This window comes from Rhinoraja longicauda, chromosome 5 (assembly GCF_053455715.1).
Source record: "Rhinoraja longicauda isolate Sanriku21f chromosome 5, sRhiLon1.1, whole genome shotgun sequence".
Classification (NCBI taxonomy): domain Eukaryota; kingdom Metazoa; phylum Chordata; class Chondrichthyes; order Rajiformes; family Arhynchobatidae; genus Rhinoraja; species Rhinoraja longicauda.
The window spans coordinates 14844703-14863074 of NC_135957.1; the positions used below are offsets into that span (position 1 = coordinate 14844703).

Consider the following 18372-nt stretch of genomic DNA (forward strand, 5'->3'; position numbering starts at 1 on the left):
TGTTCCAGGCACCCACCACCATCTGTATAAAAAATATTGCTCTGCACATCTCCTTTACACTTTGCCCCTCTTACCGTAAACATATGCCCTCCAGTATTTGGATTTCCATCCTAGAAGAACGGTTCTGACTGTTTACCCTATCCATGTCTCTCTATACTTCTATCAGGTCTCCCCTCAACCTTTGGCTTTTCAGAGAAAACAATCCTCACAGGAGAGAGAAATGTAATCATATTCCAAAAATCATTTTTCAAATGTTACAATTCCATTCTCACAAGAGAGAGTAATAATTTAAAAAGTAAAGAACAATTAATAGCAAAATAAAAATATCAGAAGTAGAGAATTATCAGGATCCAGTCATTATTCTGAAAATTGCTACATTTTTAGGCCTGGTTAAATAAACGTCTTCCTCGAGAAGCTGAAATTCTACAAGCCCTGTATAATAAAGCCTTTGAAGATAGTTATGTCTACATGAAATTAAATCTGAACCCAGTAATGGACCTGCTGGAGTGTAACTACATTATGCAGGTTAGAAATCTTTTTATTCTAATGTTAGCTTTGAATAAGGATTAATTTTAAACACCAAACATTTCAACATTATTTGTTTGTTCTGTCTCACTGGATCACCAATCCAGTAGAATAAAATGAAAAAGTGGGCCTGTTGCAGAGCTTCAGCCCAAAACGCGACAATTCCTTTCACCCCCAGATGCTGCTTGATCCGCTGAGTTCCTCCAGCAGATTGTTTATCGCTTCAGATTCTTGCCTCTGCAGACTCTATCTTTCCACAGATGCTGACTCACATGCTGAGGCAGAATTTCTCTTTTACGGGTTTTTGAATGTGGATCTTGATTCACTAAAAGCAGGTTCAAGGTGGGAGATAAATCCACAGTCGCCAAATTGTTTCTGGAAAACATATGTAAAGTCTTATGACTTCAACTCAAATTAAGTGTAGTTTGCAGAATATATTTTCTATATGTGTAGTTTGCAGAAAATATGAAAGTACAGATATCATTAGCAATTGTTTTGTTGGTAAATCATTGCACAAATTAAACATTATTGAAGAACTTAGCTGTCAGAACAGGCATGCGGTAGGTGGTGAGAAATTCAATAGGAAGAAATGGCTTGACTTGATCAAAATAATTCTGTGTATCTTAGATATGATTCTTTAGTACATTGTTGGTGTTGCAAGGGAACAGGTTCAAGGATCTGACTGATAGAACAGAAAAAGGCTTACACTTCAGTATAAATCAAGTTTATTGGCAATAGAGAGTAAACATATACTTATCTAGGTATGCGCAGGGCCCCTTCTCCAGCAGCACACTTCTCTCTCTCCAGTCCGAGGCACTGGTCACGATCCTAGCCTGTTGGTGAAGCCCTTCAGAGAACAAAGGACCATGCTGCAGATGCCTGCTTTATATTAAAGGAAGCAAGAGGCCGCCATAGCACTACTTCTAGCTAAAGGTATTCTGACAGGCGCCAATAGGCCCCCAATAACAGGGGCCCACAGCCTTTTCTGCCCTCCCTTGTTACCAAGCAAAGCACTATTACCTATTTGTTAACTATTAACAGACTATTTGCATGCCAGGCTCTCTCACTATAGTTGGTCTCAGTGATCTGCACAAAATCTTGGTGGAGATCACATTTTAAACCTTCAAATCACTGTGTGAAGTAGAATAAAGAACACATTTTACCTAACATGTTAAACCAAGTGTCCAGGAGGTGCTGTGGGTCATAGGCAGTACCAAAGTGGTATTCATAATGTTTAACTTTTATAAACCAAAACTTTTATAAACCATCATTCCTTTATAGCATTATTCCACTGCTCAATCATGCTTCAAAATTAGAATACTGAATTTAAAGCACAACGTGTATGCTAAAAAGCTGACAAGTATTATGTAGTTTGAGTTTAATGGTTGGATAACATTAGTTCAAAGTCACTGAGGATTGGGTTAACTTCTCTCAATAGGTTCCTGCCAGGCAACCATGTTTAATTTAGTCTAAGGTAGACACAAAATGCTGGAGTAACTCAGACAGCATCTGTGGAGAGAAGGAATGGGTGACGTTTCGGGTCGAGACCCTTCTTCAGACTTAGTTTAGTTTAGAGATATAGCAAGGAAACATGACTTTCATCCCACTTGAGTCTGCATTGACCAGCAACTCCCACACACAAACACTATCCTACACACACCAGGGACAATTTACAATTATATCAAGCCAATTAGCCTACATATCCTGTACATGTTTAGAGTGAGGGAGGAAACCAGAAATCCCGGAGAAAACCCACGTCACGGGGAGAACGTACAAACTCCGTACAGACAGCATCAGTAGTCGGGAACAAACCCAGGTTTCTGGTGCTGAAAGGCAGCAACTCTATCGTTACACCATTGTGCTGCCCTTTTTTTAAAAACGTGAAGCAAATTTTACGGTTATTTAAATGTCACCAAGTAATATGCATGATATCACTGAGTCTGGGTTCCGCATCACTATATTGTTCTCTTGAGCTTTAGTTGGATGTTGGTGCGCATTTAAACATTTAATATTACCTATTATGAAAAAGAACCTAGTGCAAGAGAAGATTTGACCAATAATTAATGATATTATCTCCTTCAGTCACTTACACTATTGGATGGTTTAATGCCCTCAACTGAAGATGGAGGACTTACTAATGAAATGCAACTTAAGCGACTCTTTGTATTTGTACTGATGTGGAGTGTTGGTTCCTTATTGGAGCTCGAAAGCAGAATTAAACTCGAAGAATTCCTCCGAGGGCATGCCAGTAAAATTGACCTGCCGGTGATCCCTGCAGATAGCAACCTTACTATGTTTGAGTTTCTTGTTAATAACACAGGTATGAACAATGTAATGAATTTTAGTTGGTTAAACTGTCTCTAACCAGCCTACTTTCAACATTTACAGATGTAGCTTATTTACAGGTGACAAATCAGTTTGCAAGAAAAGACCTGTTGATTTAAATATTAACTTAAATTTGTCTGCCTCATTAGTAATGAATCAACTAGTCCTTGAGGAACGCAGCAGCTGAAATAGGTGAGAAGGGTGGATTGAGGCAAAAGCTTTTGAAGCATTGCTTGTGAGCCATTTGGAGCAGGAACATTTGATTCAAGCTTTATAAGCTTCCATTAAATAAATCACCAACTCAATCTAATTCTTAATGTGTTCTACCAATTCTGTTGACCTCTCTCTCCAAACTTCATTTTTTATATTGTCCATCATCTTCTTCCCAAGCACAATCTTCTAGGCTCCTACAATCTTCTCTCTTGCCTCTCTCAATAACCTAGGATAGATATGATCAGACCCTGGGGACTTATGCACCTTAACACTCTTTAAGAGGCCCTCCACCACCTCCATTTTTATTTCAAATTGCCCTACCATATTAGTATAACTGTTGTTTAAATCAAACCCATACATAGGAGTAACACTCATAGTTTTATTGTTACACAAGTAGAGGAAACATTACATGCTATCGTCTCCGTAGTCAGCATCAAGTCTGCTGTGAGACAGTGGAAGGCAGCTTACATAGTCCAGGTAGGGATGAAGATCTGGACTGGATCATATGTGGAATGTGCAGCATGCATAATAAGTGAGGTGACAGATATAGTGAAGGCGATCTAATATGGTTGATCTACAATAACCCAACTGACCTTACTATCATTCATTTCTTCCCTTTAGTGAATATCAATATAAGTAGTCATTCAGTACCTTGCCTACATTCTCTGACTCCAAGCATAATTTCTCATAATAGAGATAGAGATAAAAGAGAAGGGGGAGTTGTTTTATTGATTCAGAAGTATGCCACAACAATAGCCTGAGATGACATTACTGATGTTTTTTTCAGTAAAGCTATGTGGGTGGTATGTCCAAATAAAATGGGGATGATCACCTTGTGGGAGTATGCTATTGGACCCCATATAGTCAATGGGAATTGGAAGAATAAATATGAAGGAAGATTGCAGGCAGCTGCAAAATTAATAAGGTTGTAATAGTAAGGGATTTAAACTTTCCCAATATAGGCTGTGGTTGCCATAGTGACTTTGATGGTATTGGACAGAAATTTGCTAACGTTGATTGGGATTGGTTATTTGCTTGCAAAGGCATGTCCGGAAAGTGGGATGCTTTTAGAAATGTGATTATAAGAAAGACCTCAATGAGTGACCTCTTTCTGCTTTCCATGTAGACCACTACCTCAACAGCTCTTTGGTTCATTCATCCTTTCCTACCCAAACTCTCCCCTCTGCAGGTAGTTTAGTTTTTTTTAGTTTCGAGATACAGCGCAGAAACAGGCCCTTCGGCCCACCGAGTTTGCACCGACCAGCGATCCCCGCACATTAACACTATCCTACTACTAGGGACAATTTACACGTACACCAAACCAATTAACCTACATACCTGTATGTCTTTGGAGAGTGGAAGGAAACCGAAGATCTCGGAGAAAACCCAAGAGGTCACGGGGAAAACGTTCAAACTCCGTACGGACAGCACCCGTAGTCGGGATTGAACCTGGGTCTCCGGCGTTGTAAGGCAGCAACTTTACCGCTGTGCCATCATGCTGCCTGGCATTTCCCATGAAATCATAGAAGACGTTACACCTGTCCCTAAGCCTTCTCCCTCACCTCCAACCGGAAACCCCAGCAGCCCCTCCAGGTGGGACAAAGATTCACATGCACCTCCTCTAACCTTATTTACTGGATTCACTGCAGTCTGTCCAATTTCAGACCCTCAGTTTTAGATAGCTCATTCAGATATTTACACCGCCCTCACTCTCCCTCCCCTAACCCACTCTCTTCGGCCTTCTCTATTTGAAGCAGGAACACCTCCAGATCCATCCTCTAGTGTGGCAACTGCACACAGTTCATAGCCATACTAATGTTTTATATATAAATAAAGACACAAAGTGCTGGAGTAACTCTGTGGGTCATGCAAAGTCTCTAGAGAACATGGATAGGTGACATTTTGCGTCTGAACCCTTCTGACTGATTGTGGTGGGGGGAGAGGGGACAGTGGAGAAAGTTGGGAGAGAGGTAGGGCAGGACAAAGTTATAGTGGATACGAGTAAGTGGGTTTTTGATAGATGGTTGAACAAAGGTGAGAGGTGAATAGACAAAAGGTGTGAGATTAGGATACAAATGCAAATTGTGAAGCCAGAGAAAGGAATTTAGGTGAAATTGGAGGGGGAGGGGAGAAATGGGTGTGTCTCCAGGTGGAGCAAAGAGAAGGGGGGGAGGAAGCGGAGGAGAAAATTAGAGGATTTGGTATCTAAAATTGGAGAATTCAATGTTCAGGTAGTAAGCTTCTGAGCAGAATAGGAGGTGCTGTTCCTCCAGTTTGTGTGTGGTCTCACGCTGGCAATGGAGGAGGTCCAGGACAGAAAGGTTAGTATGGAAAGGGGAGTTAAAATGCTTAGCAACCGAGAGATCTAGTAGGCATTGGCGAACTGATCGCAAGTGTTTCGCAATACGGTCACCCGAGTCTACACTTGGTCTCACTGATGTAAAGGAGACTACATCAGGAACGCTGGATGCAGTAGATGGGGTTAGAGGAGGTACACGTCTACTCTGTTTCAACAGTAAGGACTGCTGGGGTCCCTGGATGGATGTGAGGGAAGAAGTGTCAGTACAGGTGTTACATCTCCCGCAGTTACAGGGTAATGTATTTTTAAAAAGGTGGTTTGGGAGGGAAGAGATGAGTGAACCAGGAGTTGCAGAGGGGGCGATCTCTGTGGAAGAGGGGAGGGATGGGAAGATGCGACTGGTGGTGGGTTCTTGTTGAAGAATGATGTGTTAAATGTTGCCTGGGTTTCAGCACTTAAGCTACAGAGAGAGGTTGAACAGGTTGGGTCTTTATTCTTTGGAGCGCAGAGGGTTGAGGGGGGACTTGATAGAGGTTTTTAAAATTTTAAGAGGGACGGACAGAGTTGACGTGGGTAGGCTTTTCCCTTTGAGAGTGGAGAAGATTCCAACAAGGGGACATAACTTCAGAATTAAGGGACAAAAGTTTAGGGGTAACATGAGGGGTAACTTCTTTACTCAGAGGGTGGTGGCTGTATGGAATGAGCTTCCGGTGGAAGTGGTGGAGGCAGGCTCGATTTTATTATTTAAGAGTAAATTGGATAGGTATATGGATGGGAGGAGATTGGAGGGTTATGGTCTGAGAGCAGGTAGATGAGACTAGGTCAGAGAAAGTGGTCGGCGTGGACTGGTAGGGCCGAACGGGCCTGTTTCCGTGCTGTAATTGTTATATGGTTATATGGTGTTAGATGCGGAGGCAATCGAGTGGGGTGAAAGGTGAGGTCCAGCGGAACTCTATCCTTGTTCCATCTAGAGGGTGGGCGATTGAGAGCAGAACTACAGGACACAGAGGAGACATGGTTATGGGGTCTATCTATGACAGCAGGGAGGAAACAATGTTTACTAAAGAACAAGGACACCTCAGATGACCTGGAATGGAAAGCCTCATCTTGGGAACAAGTTTCTTTAAATTCTCTAAATTTCTTTCAGGTCTTTTCATTCTTAATAGCTTTTATAAGCTACTTTTTTTTCGTTATTCTACCCTTGACATCCAGGTCTCATTGGACTTGTTAGTCATCTTTCACCATTTCAGGAATACGATGGCCCTGTGATCTCCTTTTGAATGACTCCAATTGGCTACATACAAACTTGACTGCAAGTAGCGTTCCCCAGGACATTTTTGGCAGGTCATATAACATTAAAATTGTTCTCCCTCCAATTCAGCATGTTAATTTCCAATCTATTAGAAGAAATTTTAAATTTGTGGTCACTATCTCCAACAGTTTCATCACACATTCAGCCACATAACCAATTAATAAAGCTGGTACCACTTCTGTGGTAGAACGATCCATGTACTGACTCAAAAATCTCTCCTGGATGGACTTTAAAAATTCCCCCTCCTCCACCCACTAGTTTTTAATGCTAAGGTTAATATTGGGGATGTTGAAATCTCCTATTACTACTGCCCTATTATTTTTTACAGTTATGTGAATTTCATATCTTCCTTCTGTCCTCCACTGTTAGGATGATTTGTATAACTTGTATCAACCTCAGCAAGGTGATTATCCTTTCTTGTTTATACCCATATCCCCATCATACCCATATCCTATTTTTACCTTCCTTCACAGTGTGGCGGTGCCTGGAGGAAAGTCACTGTGATGGATGTTTGTGTTGAATTATGTACTTGTGTGTTTTTGTTGCCTTTTTGGTGTTGTGACTGTATGGTAGCCAAAGATACTAGAGGAACAAGATAGACCACTCGACCCTAAAAACCGTAGTACATCAAGGCGCCATTTTAGTAGGCAGAAACTTGCAGAAACATTTTAAAAGAAAAATAACAAAAATCTGTGAATTGATAGATGAGATATATTCTGCATTTTAATGGTATAATCACACATACTGTTCCCCCAAAACACTGATTACACTGCGAGAGGCAAAGCGAACGGTGGGTTTTGCCTACTAAAATGGCTCCTTTGTGTACTACACCTGTATAGGCGATTTCAATGGAGTGGTTCAAAGACGTACAGGTATGTAGGTTAATTGACTGGGTAAATGTAAAAATTGTCCCTAGTGTGTGTAGGATAGTGTTAGTGTGCAGGGGATCGCTGGGCGGCCCGGACACGGAGGGCCGAAGGGCCCGTTTCCGCGCTGTATCTCTAAATCTAAAATCTAAATCTTGTTCCTCTAGTATCTTTGATGGTAACTAAATTTTGTTCAAACTTGTTTTGAATGACAAATAAAGATATTCTATTCTATATTACTTTATACCATGAAATATTATGCTGCCTGCCTATCTTTCAATCACATCTGTAACAGCAACAATATATTCCCACCTGTTATTTAAATTCCTTGGTTCATCTGCCTTACTTGTCAGAGTGCTTTCATTAAAATAAATGCAATCCAGTTTTACATTCTAATGCCTAATTCTAATGTCTATTTCTGCTCGGTGACTAGACTAAGCTTTCTTCCTGTTTGGCTATTTCTCACCTCCAACTATAACAACTGTGGCTCAATCTATTGATATTACATCAAAAAATGTTGCATTGTCATTTCTCAGCCTTAAATTTAGTTCACGGATGAAAGTCTTCTGCAACTTTGCTAACCAATTGGAATGGTAGCATTTATCCTCTAATGAACCTATGCCACTTGTATATTGTTAATTTAGTAAAAGAATGGTTAAATCAAGGAATAGCGATTATACTTGATATTAAATGTCACAATTTAATTACCTCCTTTTTATGCCACATTTTCATATTGTTTAATGTGTTTTTTTATATATTGTCTTATTTGTGACTCACATTTACTACTGTGATCAATTTTCTTCAGATAGTTTTAAAACTTTAATTAGGACACCTTAAATATTTCTGAATTACGAATTTTACAACGAAAATGCATTTTTTCACTCCTGATACTTTAAATTACCATCTTGGTTGCCTTGGTAACATGTAGAGGAATAATCTTCTTTTGACTAAGATATCAGAACTACACACATGCTCTGTAATAGTTACATTTAATGTACTTTTGATTTTTTTTCTTCAACATTGATCCATTATTCTAGTGGAATTATGTTAGTCATACCCAGAAACTAAAAAAAAGTTAGTCCTTCTGAATTAGGTGGCTTTATGTCTCAGTATTTAAGTCTCATTTGCAATGGCATATTTCTCGTCCACTAATTGTTTGAACACTAAAAATAAGTGTTCAACAAGACTCAAGATTAAAAGGTTTAAAGATATTTATTTTTATAATGCAATAAATCGTTGACTATTTTCAAATCTATATTTTAAAGCAAATCCAATAATTTAGGCAAAATCCAACATTCAACCAGACAGCAATACAGTTTCCTTATTTGAACAGTGATTTGCTTTTTGATTCAGGTGAATGGGAGGACTGGCAAATATGGGTTCAAGAGTATCTCTACCCAACTGACAGTGAGCCAGACTATACTTCCATTCTTGTCCCAAATGTTGACAATGTTCGGACCAATTTTCTTGTGGATATCATAGCAAAACAATTTAAGGTAAGAGCGCAATAAAGGTCTTTGAAATTTTATTTAATACCGATCATATGCATTATTTGTGTTGAAAAATAACTGCAGATGCTGGATACTGCAGAAGGTATCACAAAATGCTGGAGTAACTCAGCGGGTCAGGCAGCATCTCAGGAAAGAAGGAATGGGTGACGATTCGGGTCGAGACCCTTCTTCAGACTGATGTCAGGGGGGCGGGACAAAGAAATGATATAGGTCTAGACAGGAAGACAGTGGGAGAACTGGGAAGGGGAGGGATAGAGAGGGACAGAGGAACTATCTAAAGTTAGAGATGTCAATGTTCATACCGCTGGGCTGTAAGCTACCCAAGCTAAATATGAGGTGCTGTTCCTCCAACTTGCAGTGGGCCTCACTATGACACTGGAGGAGGCCCATGACAGACAAGTCAGACTGGGAGTGGGAGGGGGAATTGAAGTGCCCAGCCACCGGGAGATCAGGTTGGTTAAGGCAGAATGCGCGAAAGTGTTGAGCAGAACGATCGCCGAGCCTGCGTTTGGTCTCGCCGATGTAGAGAAGTTGGCATCTGGAATAAAGTAAAGTAAAGCCAAGCAGAAAGTGCCATAAAGAGACCAGGGAATATTTGCGTACTTGCTAACTGATGCTCATTTTGGATTTTGCCAGGATCACTTGGGTCCAGGCCTCTTTGCAGTGTTTGTCCAAATAAGGACAAATAGCTGAATTCCAGAGATGAGGTGAGGTTGTTTGCCCTTTACATTATTAGTTTTTGGAGTCTGACATCAACGCACTGGTAAAACTGAAGTCAATGTTCAATAAGGAAAAAACAGCACAACATTTGGATTCATATCTTGCATAAAGGAAGGCAGTTGTGGTTGATAGAGGTCAATCATTTTCATTATAAAACATTACTGCAGGAATTCCTCTGCAAAGTGTCCTATGCTCAGGTGCCCTTCACTGCTTCATTAATTTCCTTTCATCTTCAGGACTGGTGGTGATTTTTGTTGATGATTGAACAATGTACAATGCCATCAATAGCTCTTTAGAAAATGAGCAGGATGGAAATTAGTGGTGAAATGTATGAAGTCAGTGAGTTAGAATTTACAGATCCTTCACCTACCATGTTCATACCAACCATCAAGTATCCATATACTGTATACTAAAACCATTTATCAGCACTTGGCCCTTGCTCTTTAGCCTTGAAATTCATCAGGATACTTCTGAAATGTTGTGAGTCTTTGCTTCCATTACTCCCTCAGGCTCTGTGTTCCAGCACTCCCTACTCTGTCAGATTGTGTTCCAAACTCCAACCCTCTTCGAGATTCAAAAAATATAAATCCTCAAGTCCCCTCAAAATCTATTGCCCTAAACATTTGTTCTCTGCAATGACAAATAGTCCCTTCTCTACAGCAAAGACTGCAAGTCCCAAAGGCTGAGTTTTGAAACCAGTTTGGTTGGAAATAAGGAATAGCAAGGAAAGAAAGCTCAGATTGGAGTGACTCCCAAGAGAGATGTAGAGGTTTTGGATAGAGTGCAGGAGGTTTATCTGAATGTTGCTTGTAATAGAGGGTATTAGCTACAGTGCAAGGAAAGATTGAACAAACTGGGGACACAAAGAACTGCGGAATCAAGTTTACAAAAAAGACACAAAGTGCTGGAGTAACTCAGTGGTTCAGATATCATCTCTGGAGAACATACATTTTTGTAACATAACATGTTTTCGGCCGGGATCCTTCCTCACACAGATTGTTTTCTCTGGAGCATCGTAGGTTCAGGAGCGATCTGATAGAAGTATATAAAATCAAGATTAGTCTGAACACTTTTGGATTTAGTCTGAATTTTTTTACACAGAGTGGTGGGCGCCTGAAATGAACTGCCAGGAGTCATGATGGAAGAAATTACTATAGTGGTGTTTAAGAGACTCTTGAAAGGCATATGGATGTGCATGGAATGGAAGGATATGGATCTCATGCATGCAAAAGATATTAGTTTAATTTGGCATGGCATTCAGCACATCCATTGTGGGCTAAAGGGCCTGTCCCTGTGCTGTATTGTTCTATGTTCTCTGTTGCCTTAAGTAGGACAAATCTTAAATGCGGAAATGTCGAAGGCATATAAGAAGAGAACTGTCATTAAGATGGGTAATTTTAATCCACATATTGATTGGACAAATTAAACTAGTAAGATTTGCATGGATTTCAGTAAGGACTTTGACAAGGTCCGATTTAGGAGACCAATCCAAACGATCAGGGCAAGTTGGTAATTTCAATCCAGAAATAGCTTGGCAAAAGGAGACAGAGGGTGATGATAAAGAACTATTTGTGATCGGATACCAGTGACCAGTGGGGTTCAACAGGGATTGGTGCTTGCTGTTTGTACTGTATGTAAATGACTTGAATGGGGATGTAGGTGGCATAAAGGGGGATGGAGTGGGGGGAAAGGGAGTGAGGGGATGGGGGGAGAGAGAGGGGGGTGGAGGGGAGGGAGGGAGGGGGGAGTGGGGGGAGGAGGGAGGGGGGGTGGGGAGAGGGGGGAGGAGGGAGTGGGGGAGGAGAGGGTGCCGCACCAATGCAGGAGAGGTTTGGGCCCAACGGGTCCACTTGGTCTATATTCCTCTAAACCTATTCTATCCTATCCTGTCTAAATGTTTCCTAAACATTGTGATAGTACCTGCCTCAACTACCACCTCCAGCAGCTCAGGCAATATACCGACCACCCTTTGTGAAAATGTTGCCCCTCAAGTTCCTATTAAATCTTTTCCCCTTCACCTAAAAGCTATGTCCTCTGGTTCTAGATTACCCTACCCTGGGAGTAAAAGACTGTGCATTCACCCTATCTATTCCCCTCATGATCTTATACACCTCCTGTGCTCCACAGAATAAAGTCCTAGCCTACTCAATCTCTCCCTATAACTCAGGCCCTCATCTGCTGGCAGTATCGTGAATATTCTCTGCACCCTTTCCAGCTTGACAAAAGCATGATCAATAATTTTGCAGTTGGCACGAAGATTGGAGAGGTAATTGTCATAATATTATGTTCCAAGATGATATCCACACGTTGGTGAAATAGCATAATCATACAAACGTGAAGGAAATATTTAAACTTTAAATCTTTGAAACACAAGATTGCTGATAGTTAATGATTATGCACACGCAAACATTCAGACATCCAACAGCAACCAAATCACCAACAAATTTCAGTATTTCTCATACTGAAGCCTGTGATCTATGACAGGTCTTGGATTGTACAGTCTATCTGCTATACAGTTCTGGACAATGTATCCCACTTTACAACATTTCAAACGAACCTCGTACATTCCTAAGCATCCTTGTGACCTCTGTCCTATTCTCTCGTCATCCCCTCAATTTTCCCGTTTTTATTGACATCTTACCCCATGCTTTTTTGATTTGTCCATTTTTAAAGTTATAATTCACCAATACCCAAACTTTCTCACGATTACTGTCCTCAGGATTATACACTATCTCAACCATTTATTAGTCATCAGATTAGTGTGAGAAATAGCTGTTCTTAACCATTTTCTACAATTATTCCATGTCAGCTGACCCATGTGCAGCAATGTAACACATCCACAATTGATTCAAGTAGATCTATGGATGTTCCTCTGGTTACTGCCAGCACTTTATTGGAGTAACCACTGGATCTTGAGCTTCCCATCCCCCTAAACAAAAGTAACTCTTTCTCTACAACTACTCCACCCTCCTCAAGCCCATGTAGTGTTAAATTACCTGATGCAACAACACTGTCACATCTTTTGAATAGATTTTAAGTGTGGCTTTTTGACAATTGTGCAGAATTAAGGGGTGTAGCATGCAACATAACCCCTCCTTCAGCAGATCCTTGCTCTTTTTTATTTGTCATAATGACTGCTGGTTTAAACTTCTGTCATTGGAGTTTATGAGGAGGGTCTTCTTATCCCATTTTCTCCCATCTTCTATTTCTTTAGCATCCTCCAACCAATCCTCAAAATTTTCCCTTATCCCCATTCTATCCTTTCGTAAAGAATCCCTAGACAGCCAGTACCTTTACTGAGGCTAAGACTGAGTGGCCAGGGCAAGCCTGAGACACCAGTGCCTCTTCCTGACCATGGACAGTGAGGGACTACACCAACACACAGAGGCAAAGACTGGGCCACCAGTATAATCCAGAGACCGCCAGAACCCCCTTTGCAAGCGCAAAGCTGAGCCGCCAGGATAAACCTCCTTCCGAGGCAAAGGTGAACTGCAGGGAGAAACCTGAAATTACCATGCCTCCTCCTTCGAGACCAGGACTGAGCTGCTGAGACAAGCCGAGATCGTCAGCGCCCTCAGCATCATCCCAGACGCCACACTGGTGGAGAATGCGGGGATGACTATACTGGCTACTCTCAAGAAATTCAAATGGAAGATTGCTACTGTTTCCAAAGGTTTCTTGATGTTGATTGAGCTCATGTTACTGGATGTGCCACACCATACTTCTGTCCTCGTCTGGTAGCCGGAGTTTCATTCAGAAGAGCCTCTCTTGAAAAGGAAAACCGGACATTAAATCACCTTGAGACTGAATAATGTCATAGTCTCTGCTGCTGGGCAAGGGTACTGCCATGGGTGTGTTCACATTGGAACTCTGTGTGTTCAGAGGTCAATTTTTTAGCTTTGCGAGATGTCTAACTAACTAACTAGACAATTGCTGCTGGAAATGTGCACTGAAAATGTGTACATCATTAAGAAGAAAGAGAGCACAGGTGAGCTTACTAATCACAAAGGGATTGGCAGGCCAAGGAAGACCTCCACAGCTGATGACACAAGAATTCTCTCTATAATAAAGGAAAAACCCCAAACACCCGTCCGACAGATCAGAAACACTCTTCAGGAGTCAGGTGTAGATTTGTTCAATGACCACTGTCCGCAGAAGACTTCATGAACAGAAATACAGAGGCTACACTGCAAGATGCAAACCACTGGTTAGCTGCAAAAATAGGGTGGCCAGGTTACAGTTTGCCAAGAAGTACTTAAAAGAGCAACCACAGTTCTGAAACAAAGGAGTTTTTCAAAGCTAAAAAATGGTCAATTCTAGAGTGGCTATGTCAATTACCCGATCTGAACCCAATTGAGCATGCCTTTTTATGCTGAAGAGAAAACTGAAGAGGGCTAGCCCCCAAAACAAGCATAAGCTAAAGATGGTTGCAAATCAGGCCTGGCAGAGCATCACCAGAGAAGACACCCAGCAACTGGTGATGTCCATGAATCGCAGACTTCAAGCAGTCATTGCATGCCAAGGTTATGCCTCAAAATCCTTGTGAGGATCTAACAAGCAGAATCTATAGAGTAGAGTTTTCACATTTTCAGAAAGTATTCTTGGAAGTGCCATATGAAAGACCAACAAACACATGATTACTTTCATTTACATGACATTGCTGTGTCCCAAACATTATAGTGCCCTGAAATGGGGGGGGGGGAGGAACTATGTGTAAACACTGCTGTAATTTCTACGTGGTAAAACCAAAATGTATAAAAATGGCCTTTATTAAAATCTGACAATATGCACTTTAACCACATGTGATTTTTTCTATTACAAATCCCAAATTGTGGAGTACAGAGGCAAATAAATAAATGATGGGTCTTTGTCCCAAACATTACGGAGGGCACTCTATGTCGGGATAGACCATCCCCAGCATAATTGGTAAAAGTGGGGTCCAATTAGCTGAAATTGGTTTGGTCACGTGAACCTCGTCAGCCAACTCCTTATAAACCCCAGGCATTCCAGCCTCCCTGCTAGCTGTGTTCCCCTAACGACTGAGAAAGACACACCCGAGCCCACCATGTGGTCAAGACTGGGCTGCCAGGAAGGAGTGCTAGACAGCAAATACCTCTACTGAGGCTACGACTAAGTGGCTGGGGTAAGCATGAGTCTCCAGTGTCTCCATGGAAAACAAGGGTATGCACCCACAGCAGAGGCAAAGACTGAGCCTACAGGATAATCCAGAAACCGCCCGCACCGTTTCTTCAAGCCCAAAGCTGAATCACAAGGATAATCCTAAAACCGCCAGTTACTCCTCTCGAGGCAAAGATGAACAGCAGGGAGCAGCCTGAGATTGCTATGCCTTCAAGATCAGGACTGAGCTGCTGGGACAAGCCTGAAATCGATAGATCCACCGCACATGCGCCTTGATGGCAAGAAACAATAAAATATATATACATGAGTTCATCCTACTGTGAGTGTCAGTGTGATCACTGTTGAACTCGGCGTCATCCCTGACGCCACAAAAAGTTCTGTCCCGAAACGTTGACCATCGATTTTTTCTGGGGATGTTGTCTGCCCCGCTGACGATCAAGTATTTTGCGTCTTTTTTCAAATTAAGTCAATGTGATTTTACAAGAAGGAAATCACATGAAAAAATTGCAGGAGTTCTTTGAGGATCTAACAAGCAGAATCTATAGAGAGGAACCTTTAGATGTAGAGTTTTCACATTTCCAGAAAGTATTCTTGGAAGTGCCATATGAAAGACCAACGAACATAGAACAGTAAAGCACAGGAACAAGCCCTTGGTCTATAGTGTGAGGTGTTGCACTTTAGGAGTCAAATGTAACGGGAAAGGATATAGTTAATGACACTTAACAGTACTGATGTTCAAGGGATCTTGGGGTCCAATTCATAGCTCCATGAAAGTGGCCACACAAGTAGAGTGATAAAGAAAGTGTAGAATATGCTTGCCTTCATCGACGGGGGCATTGAATATAAGAGTCAGGAAGTCATGATGCTGCTCTTGAAGACTTTGTCAGGCCATATTTTGAGTATTGTATGTACCCTGGTCACCACATTACAAAAAAAATGTGGAAGGTTGGGAGAGGGTGCAGAAGAGGTTTACCAGATTAGTGGGTATTAGGGGTTAGACAAACTTGGATTCTCTACAGTGATGGAGACATGTGGCAGATCAGCCATGATCATATTGAATGCAGGGCAAATTTCATGTATGGATTTAGTTACTGGCACAAGTACTGTATAAAGTGAAATCTAGGACACCATACTTCTGAAACAGGCACTGTATTTCAAGTTCTATCTGGGAAAATGATTACCAGGGAGATAGAGGAAAACATCATGTTCTCAAAGCCTCTCTGAAAATAATGTATCCTTATTAAATGCTGTTTATTCCTAGTGTGTGACTCCTCACAATGGACAAGGAGCCTCTAGGATTACACTGATATATTTGAGTCCATGCATCTGGACCACACAGAAAGTATACATGATTCAGCTCCCAGAACACCCTTTCGCACTCCTCATCAAACTTGGATTTATTCTTTGGTTTGATGTAAATAGTGGAGTGAGGTTATTTTATAATACATTGTGGTATTGTACATTTTTACTTCTGCTGTTAGTCCAGTGCCTAATTAATGCTCATTTTTGAGCAGGCAAATCTGTTCTTCGTCCATCACATTTAACATGATTGGTGCAAATGATAACATAATGGACAGCTATCTGAAAGTAAAGATGGGACTTTGTCTTCACAAGGGCTATCCAATGGTCACCGAGCAGTGCGACTGTAGAAAGATGATCTGCTGTAGGTAGTTTGAGGTCAATATCAAGTTTATCCCTTCTGTTGGTGCACTCACTATCTGACAGCTGTGTTCTTCAGGATAGTGATAGTGCTTCCAAGTCATTCCTAGTGATGAAGATGGAAATATTGCACCTAAAGTACAATTGATAATATTAAAGTTACTTCTAGATGTTATTCAGCTTGAAGAGGTACGAATTGGTAAGATGATGCAGGGACAGTGGGTGGTAATCAGGTTGCCCTTTGTCACTTGATGTCAGGATACTTATTGGAGCTTGGACTCAATGTTGAGGACTCCCAGGACAATTCCTTGAGTGTGAATACCACTTTACTGCCACTTCTGGTAGGTTTGTCCAGGTGGGAAAGAACATACCCAGTGGTAGAGGAGCCCGACACATAGTAGGCTAAGTGCTCCCATTCTGGACAACTGACCCCAGATGTTTGCATGGAGGTCTTTGCAAGATTCAATTTATCATGACAGAATTTGGTGTCCAAGTGAATGCCTGGTATCGTGTTTTATTCTTTCTCTGTTTCAGCATAGCATTTAAGTACAACTGGGTGGTTTGCTTGGCAATTTCAGAGAGCATTTAAAAGTCTGCCACACAGGGTGGGTCTGAGGTCACATTTAGGCCAAACTTGGTAAGAATGCCATATTTTGCCCCTCAATATGTGCATTTTTCCATAGTTTTGTGGTCATTGTTACTAATGATTCGTTTTTTTATATATTTGTTGAACTGCAGATAATGAACTCCATTTAAAATCCACAGTTGCCATGTTGTGATTTAAACTTTTGTGTAGCTTGTCAGTCCACATCTCTGCGTTATTTCAGGAACCCCCACTGCCCCATGTCCTATTCCCACTCCTACCCACCTAGGGTCTTCCTCCCTTTGTTCCCCTTTTCGATCACTCCCCCCTTCCCCCATTTCCTAAACTTGGCACTTCCTCTACCTGGTTCCATCTGTCTGTCACCCAGTTTCTACCTGGGTTTCTTTTCTCTTGGTTCACCTTTCCTCTCCCTCACCCACCTGGTTCCATCTGCCGATCATCTCCCTGTAATCTGGATCCACCTATTACCTATTAGCCTCCTTCCCCCTACCCTACTCCACCTGGCTCCATCTGCCATTTTTTTATGTTTACAGTATCACCTACCAGCCTCTGTTTCACCGCTACTATACACTGGCTATCTTTCTTCTACACTCTCCTGATGCCAAACCTCAATCCAAAACACGACAATCCCTTTGCCTCCACCAATGCTGCTTGACCCACTTAGTCCTTCCAGCAGGTTATGTTTTTCCTCTGGATTATTAGTTCAGTCATTCACTCTGCCAATGCTGCCCATGTAGAAATTTAGATTTTTTAAAATGTTAATCGCAACTAGTTGCGATCATGGAACAAGTTACTGATATTATTTAATAGTTATTTCAAAAGGAAAATATGCTTTATTCCATAACAAATAAATTTGGGGAAATTCTCATAGGCTGTACTTCTGACTGGTGAACAAGGCACAGCAAAAACAGTCATGATAAAAGGATATTTGATGAAATATGATCCTGAGGAACACCTGTCCAAGAGTTTGAATTTTTCTTCTGCAACAGAACCCTGCATGTTTCAGGTAATGAAAAGATTTGTATATAGGAACTGAAAATGTGCTGAATGGATTTCACACCTGACCCAAGTTGCACATCATAAACCATTTTACAGTTTTATTGCTTTAACTTTTACTCTTTTGAATCAAGGCTACACCTTTTACTTATGTCAGTGGTTAAGACTGAAGATTAAAGTTCCATGAAACACTTTAATATATT

The 18372-nt window shown here is 41.3% G+C and overlaps 1 protein-coding gene across 1 annotated transcript in view; it reads left to right on the forward strand.

Annotated features, from left to right (window-relative positions):
- LOC144593844 (dynein axonemal heavy chain 8-like) overlaps positions 1 to 18372 on the forward strand; it is a 624642-nt gene that overhangs the window by 398006 nt on the left and 208264 nt on the right. The window contains exons 52-55 of the mRNA XM_078399962.1: positions 385 to 525; positions 2608 to 2845; positions 8894 to 9036; positions 18045 to 18179. Of these exons, the coding sequence (XP_078256088.1) occupies positions 385 to 525; positions 2608 to 2845; positions 8894 to 9036; positions 18045 to 18179 (657 nt within the window). The remainder of the gene's footprint in view (positions 1 to 384; positions 526 to 2607; positions 2846 to 8893; positions 9037 to 18044; positions 18180 to 18372) is intronic.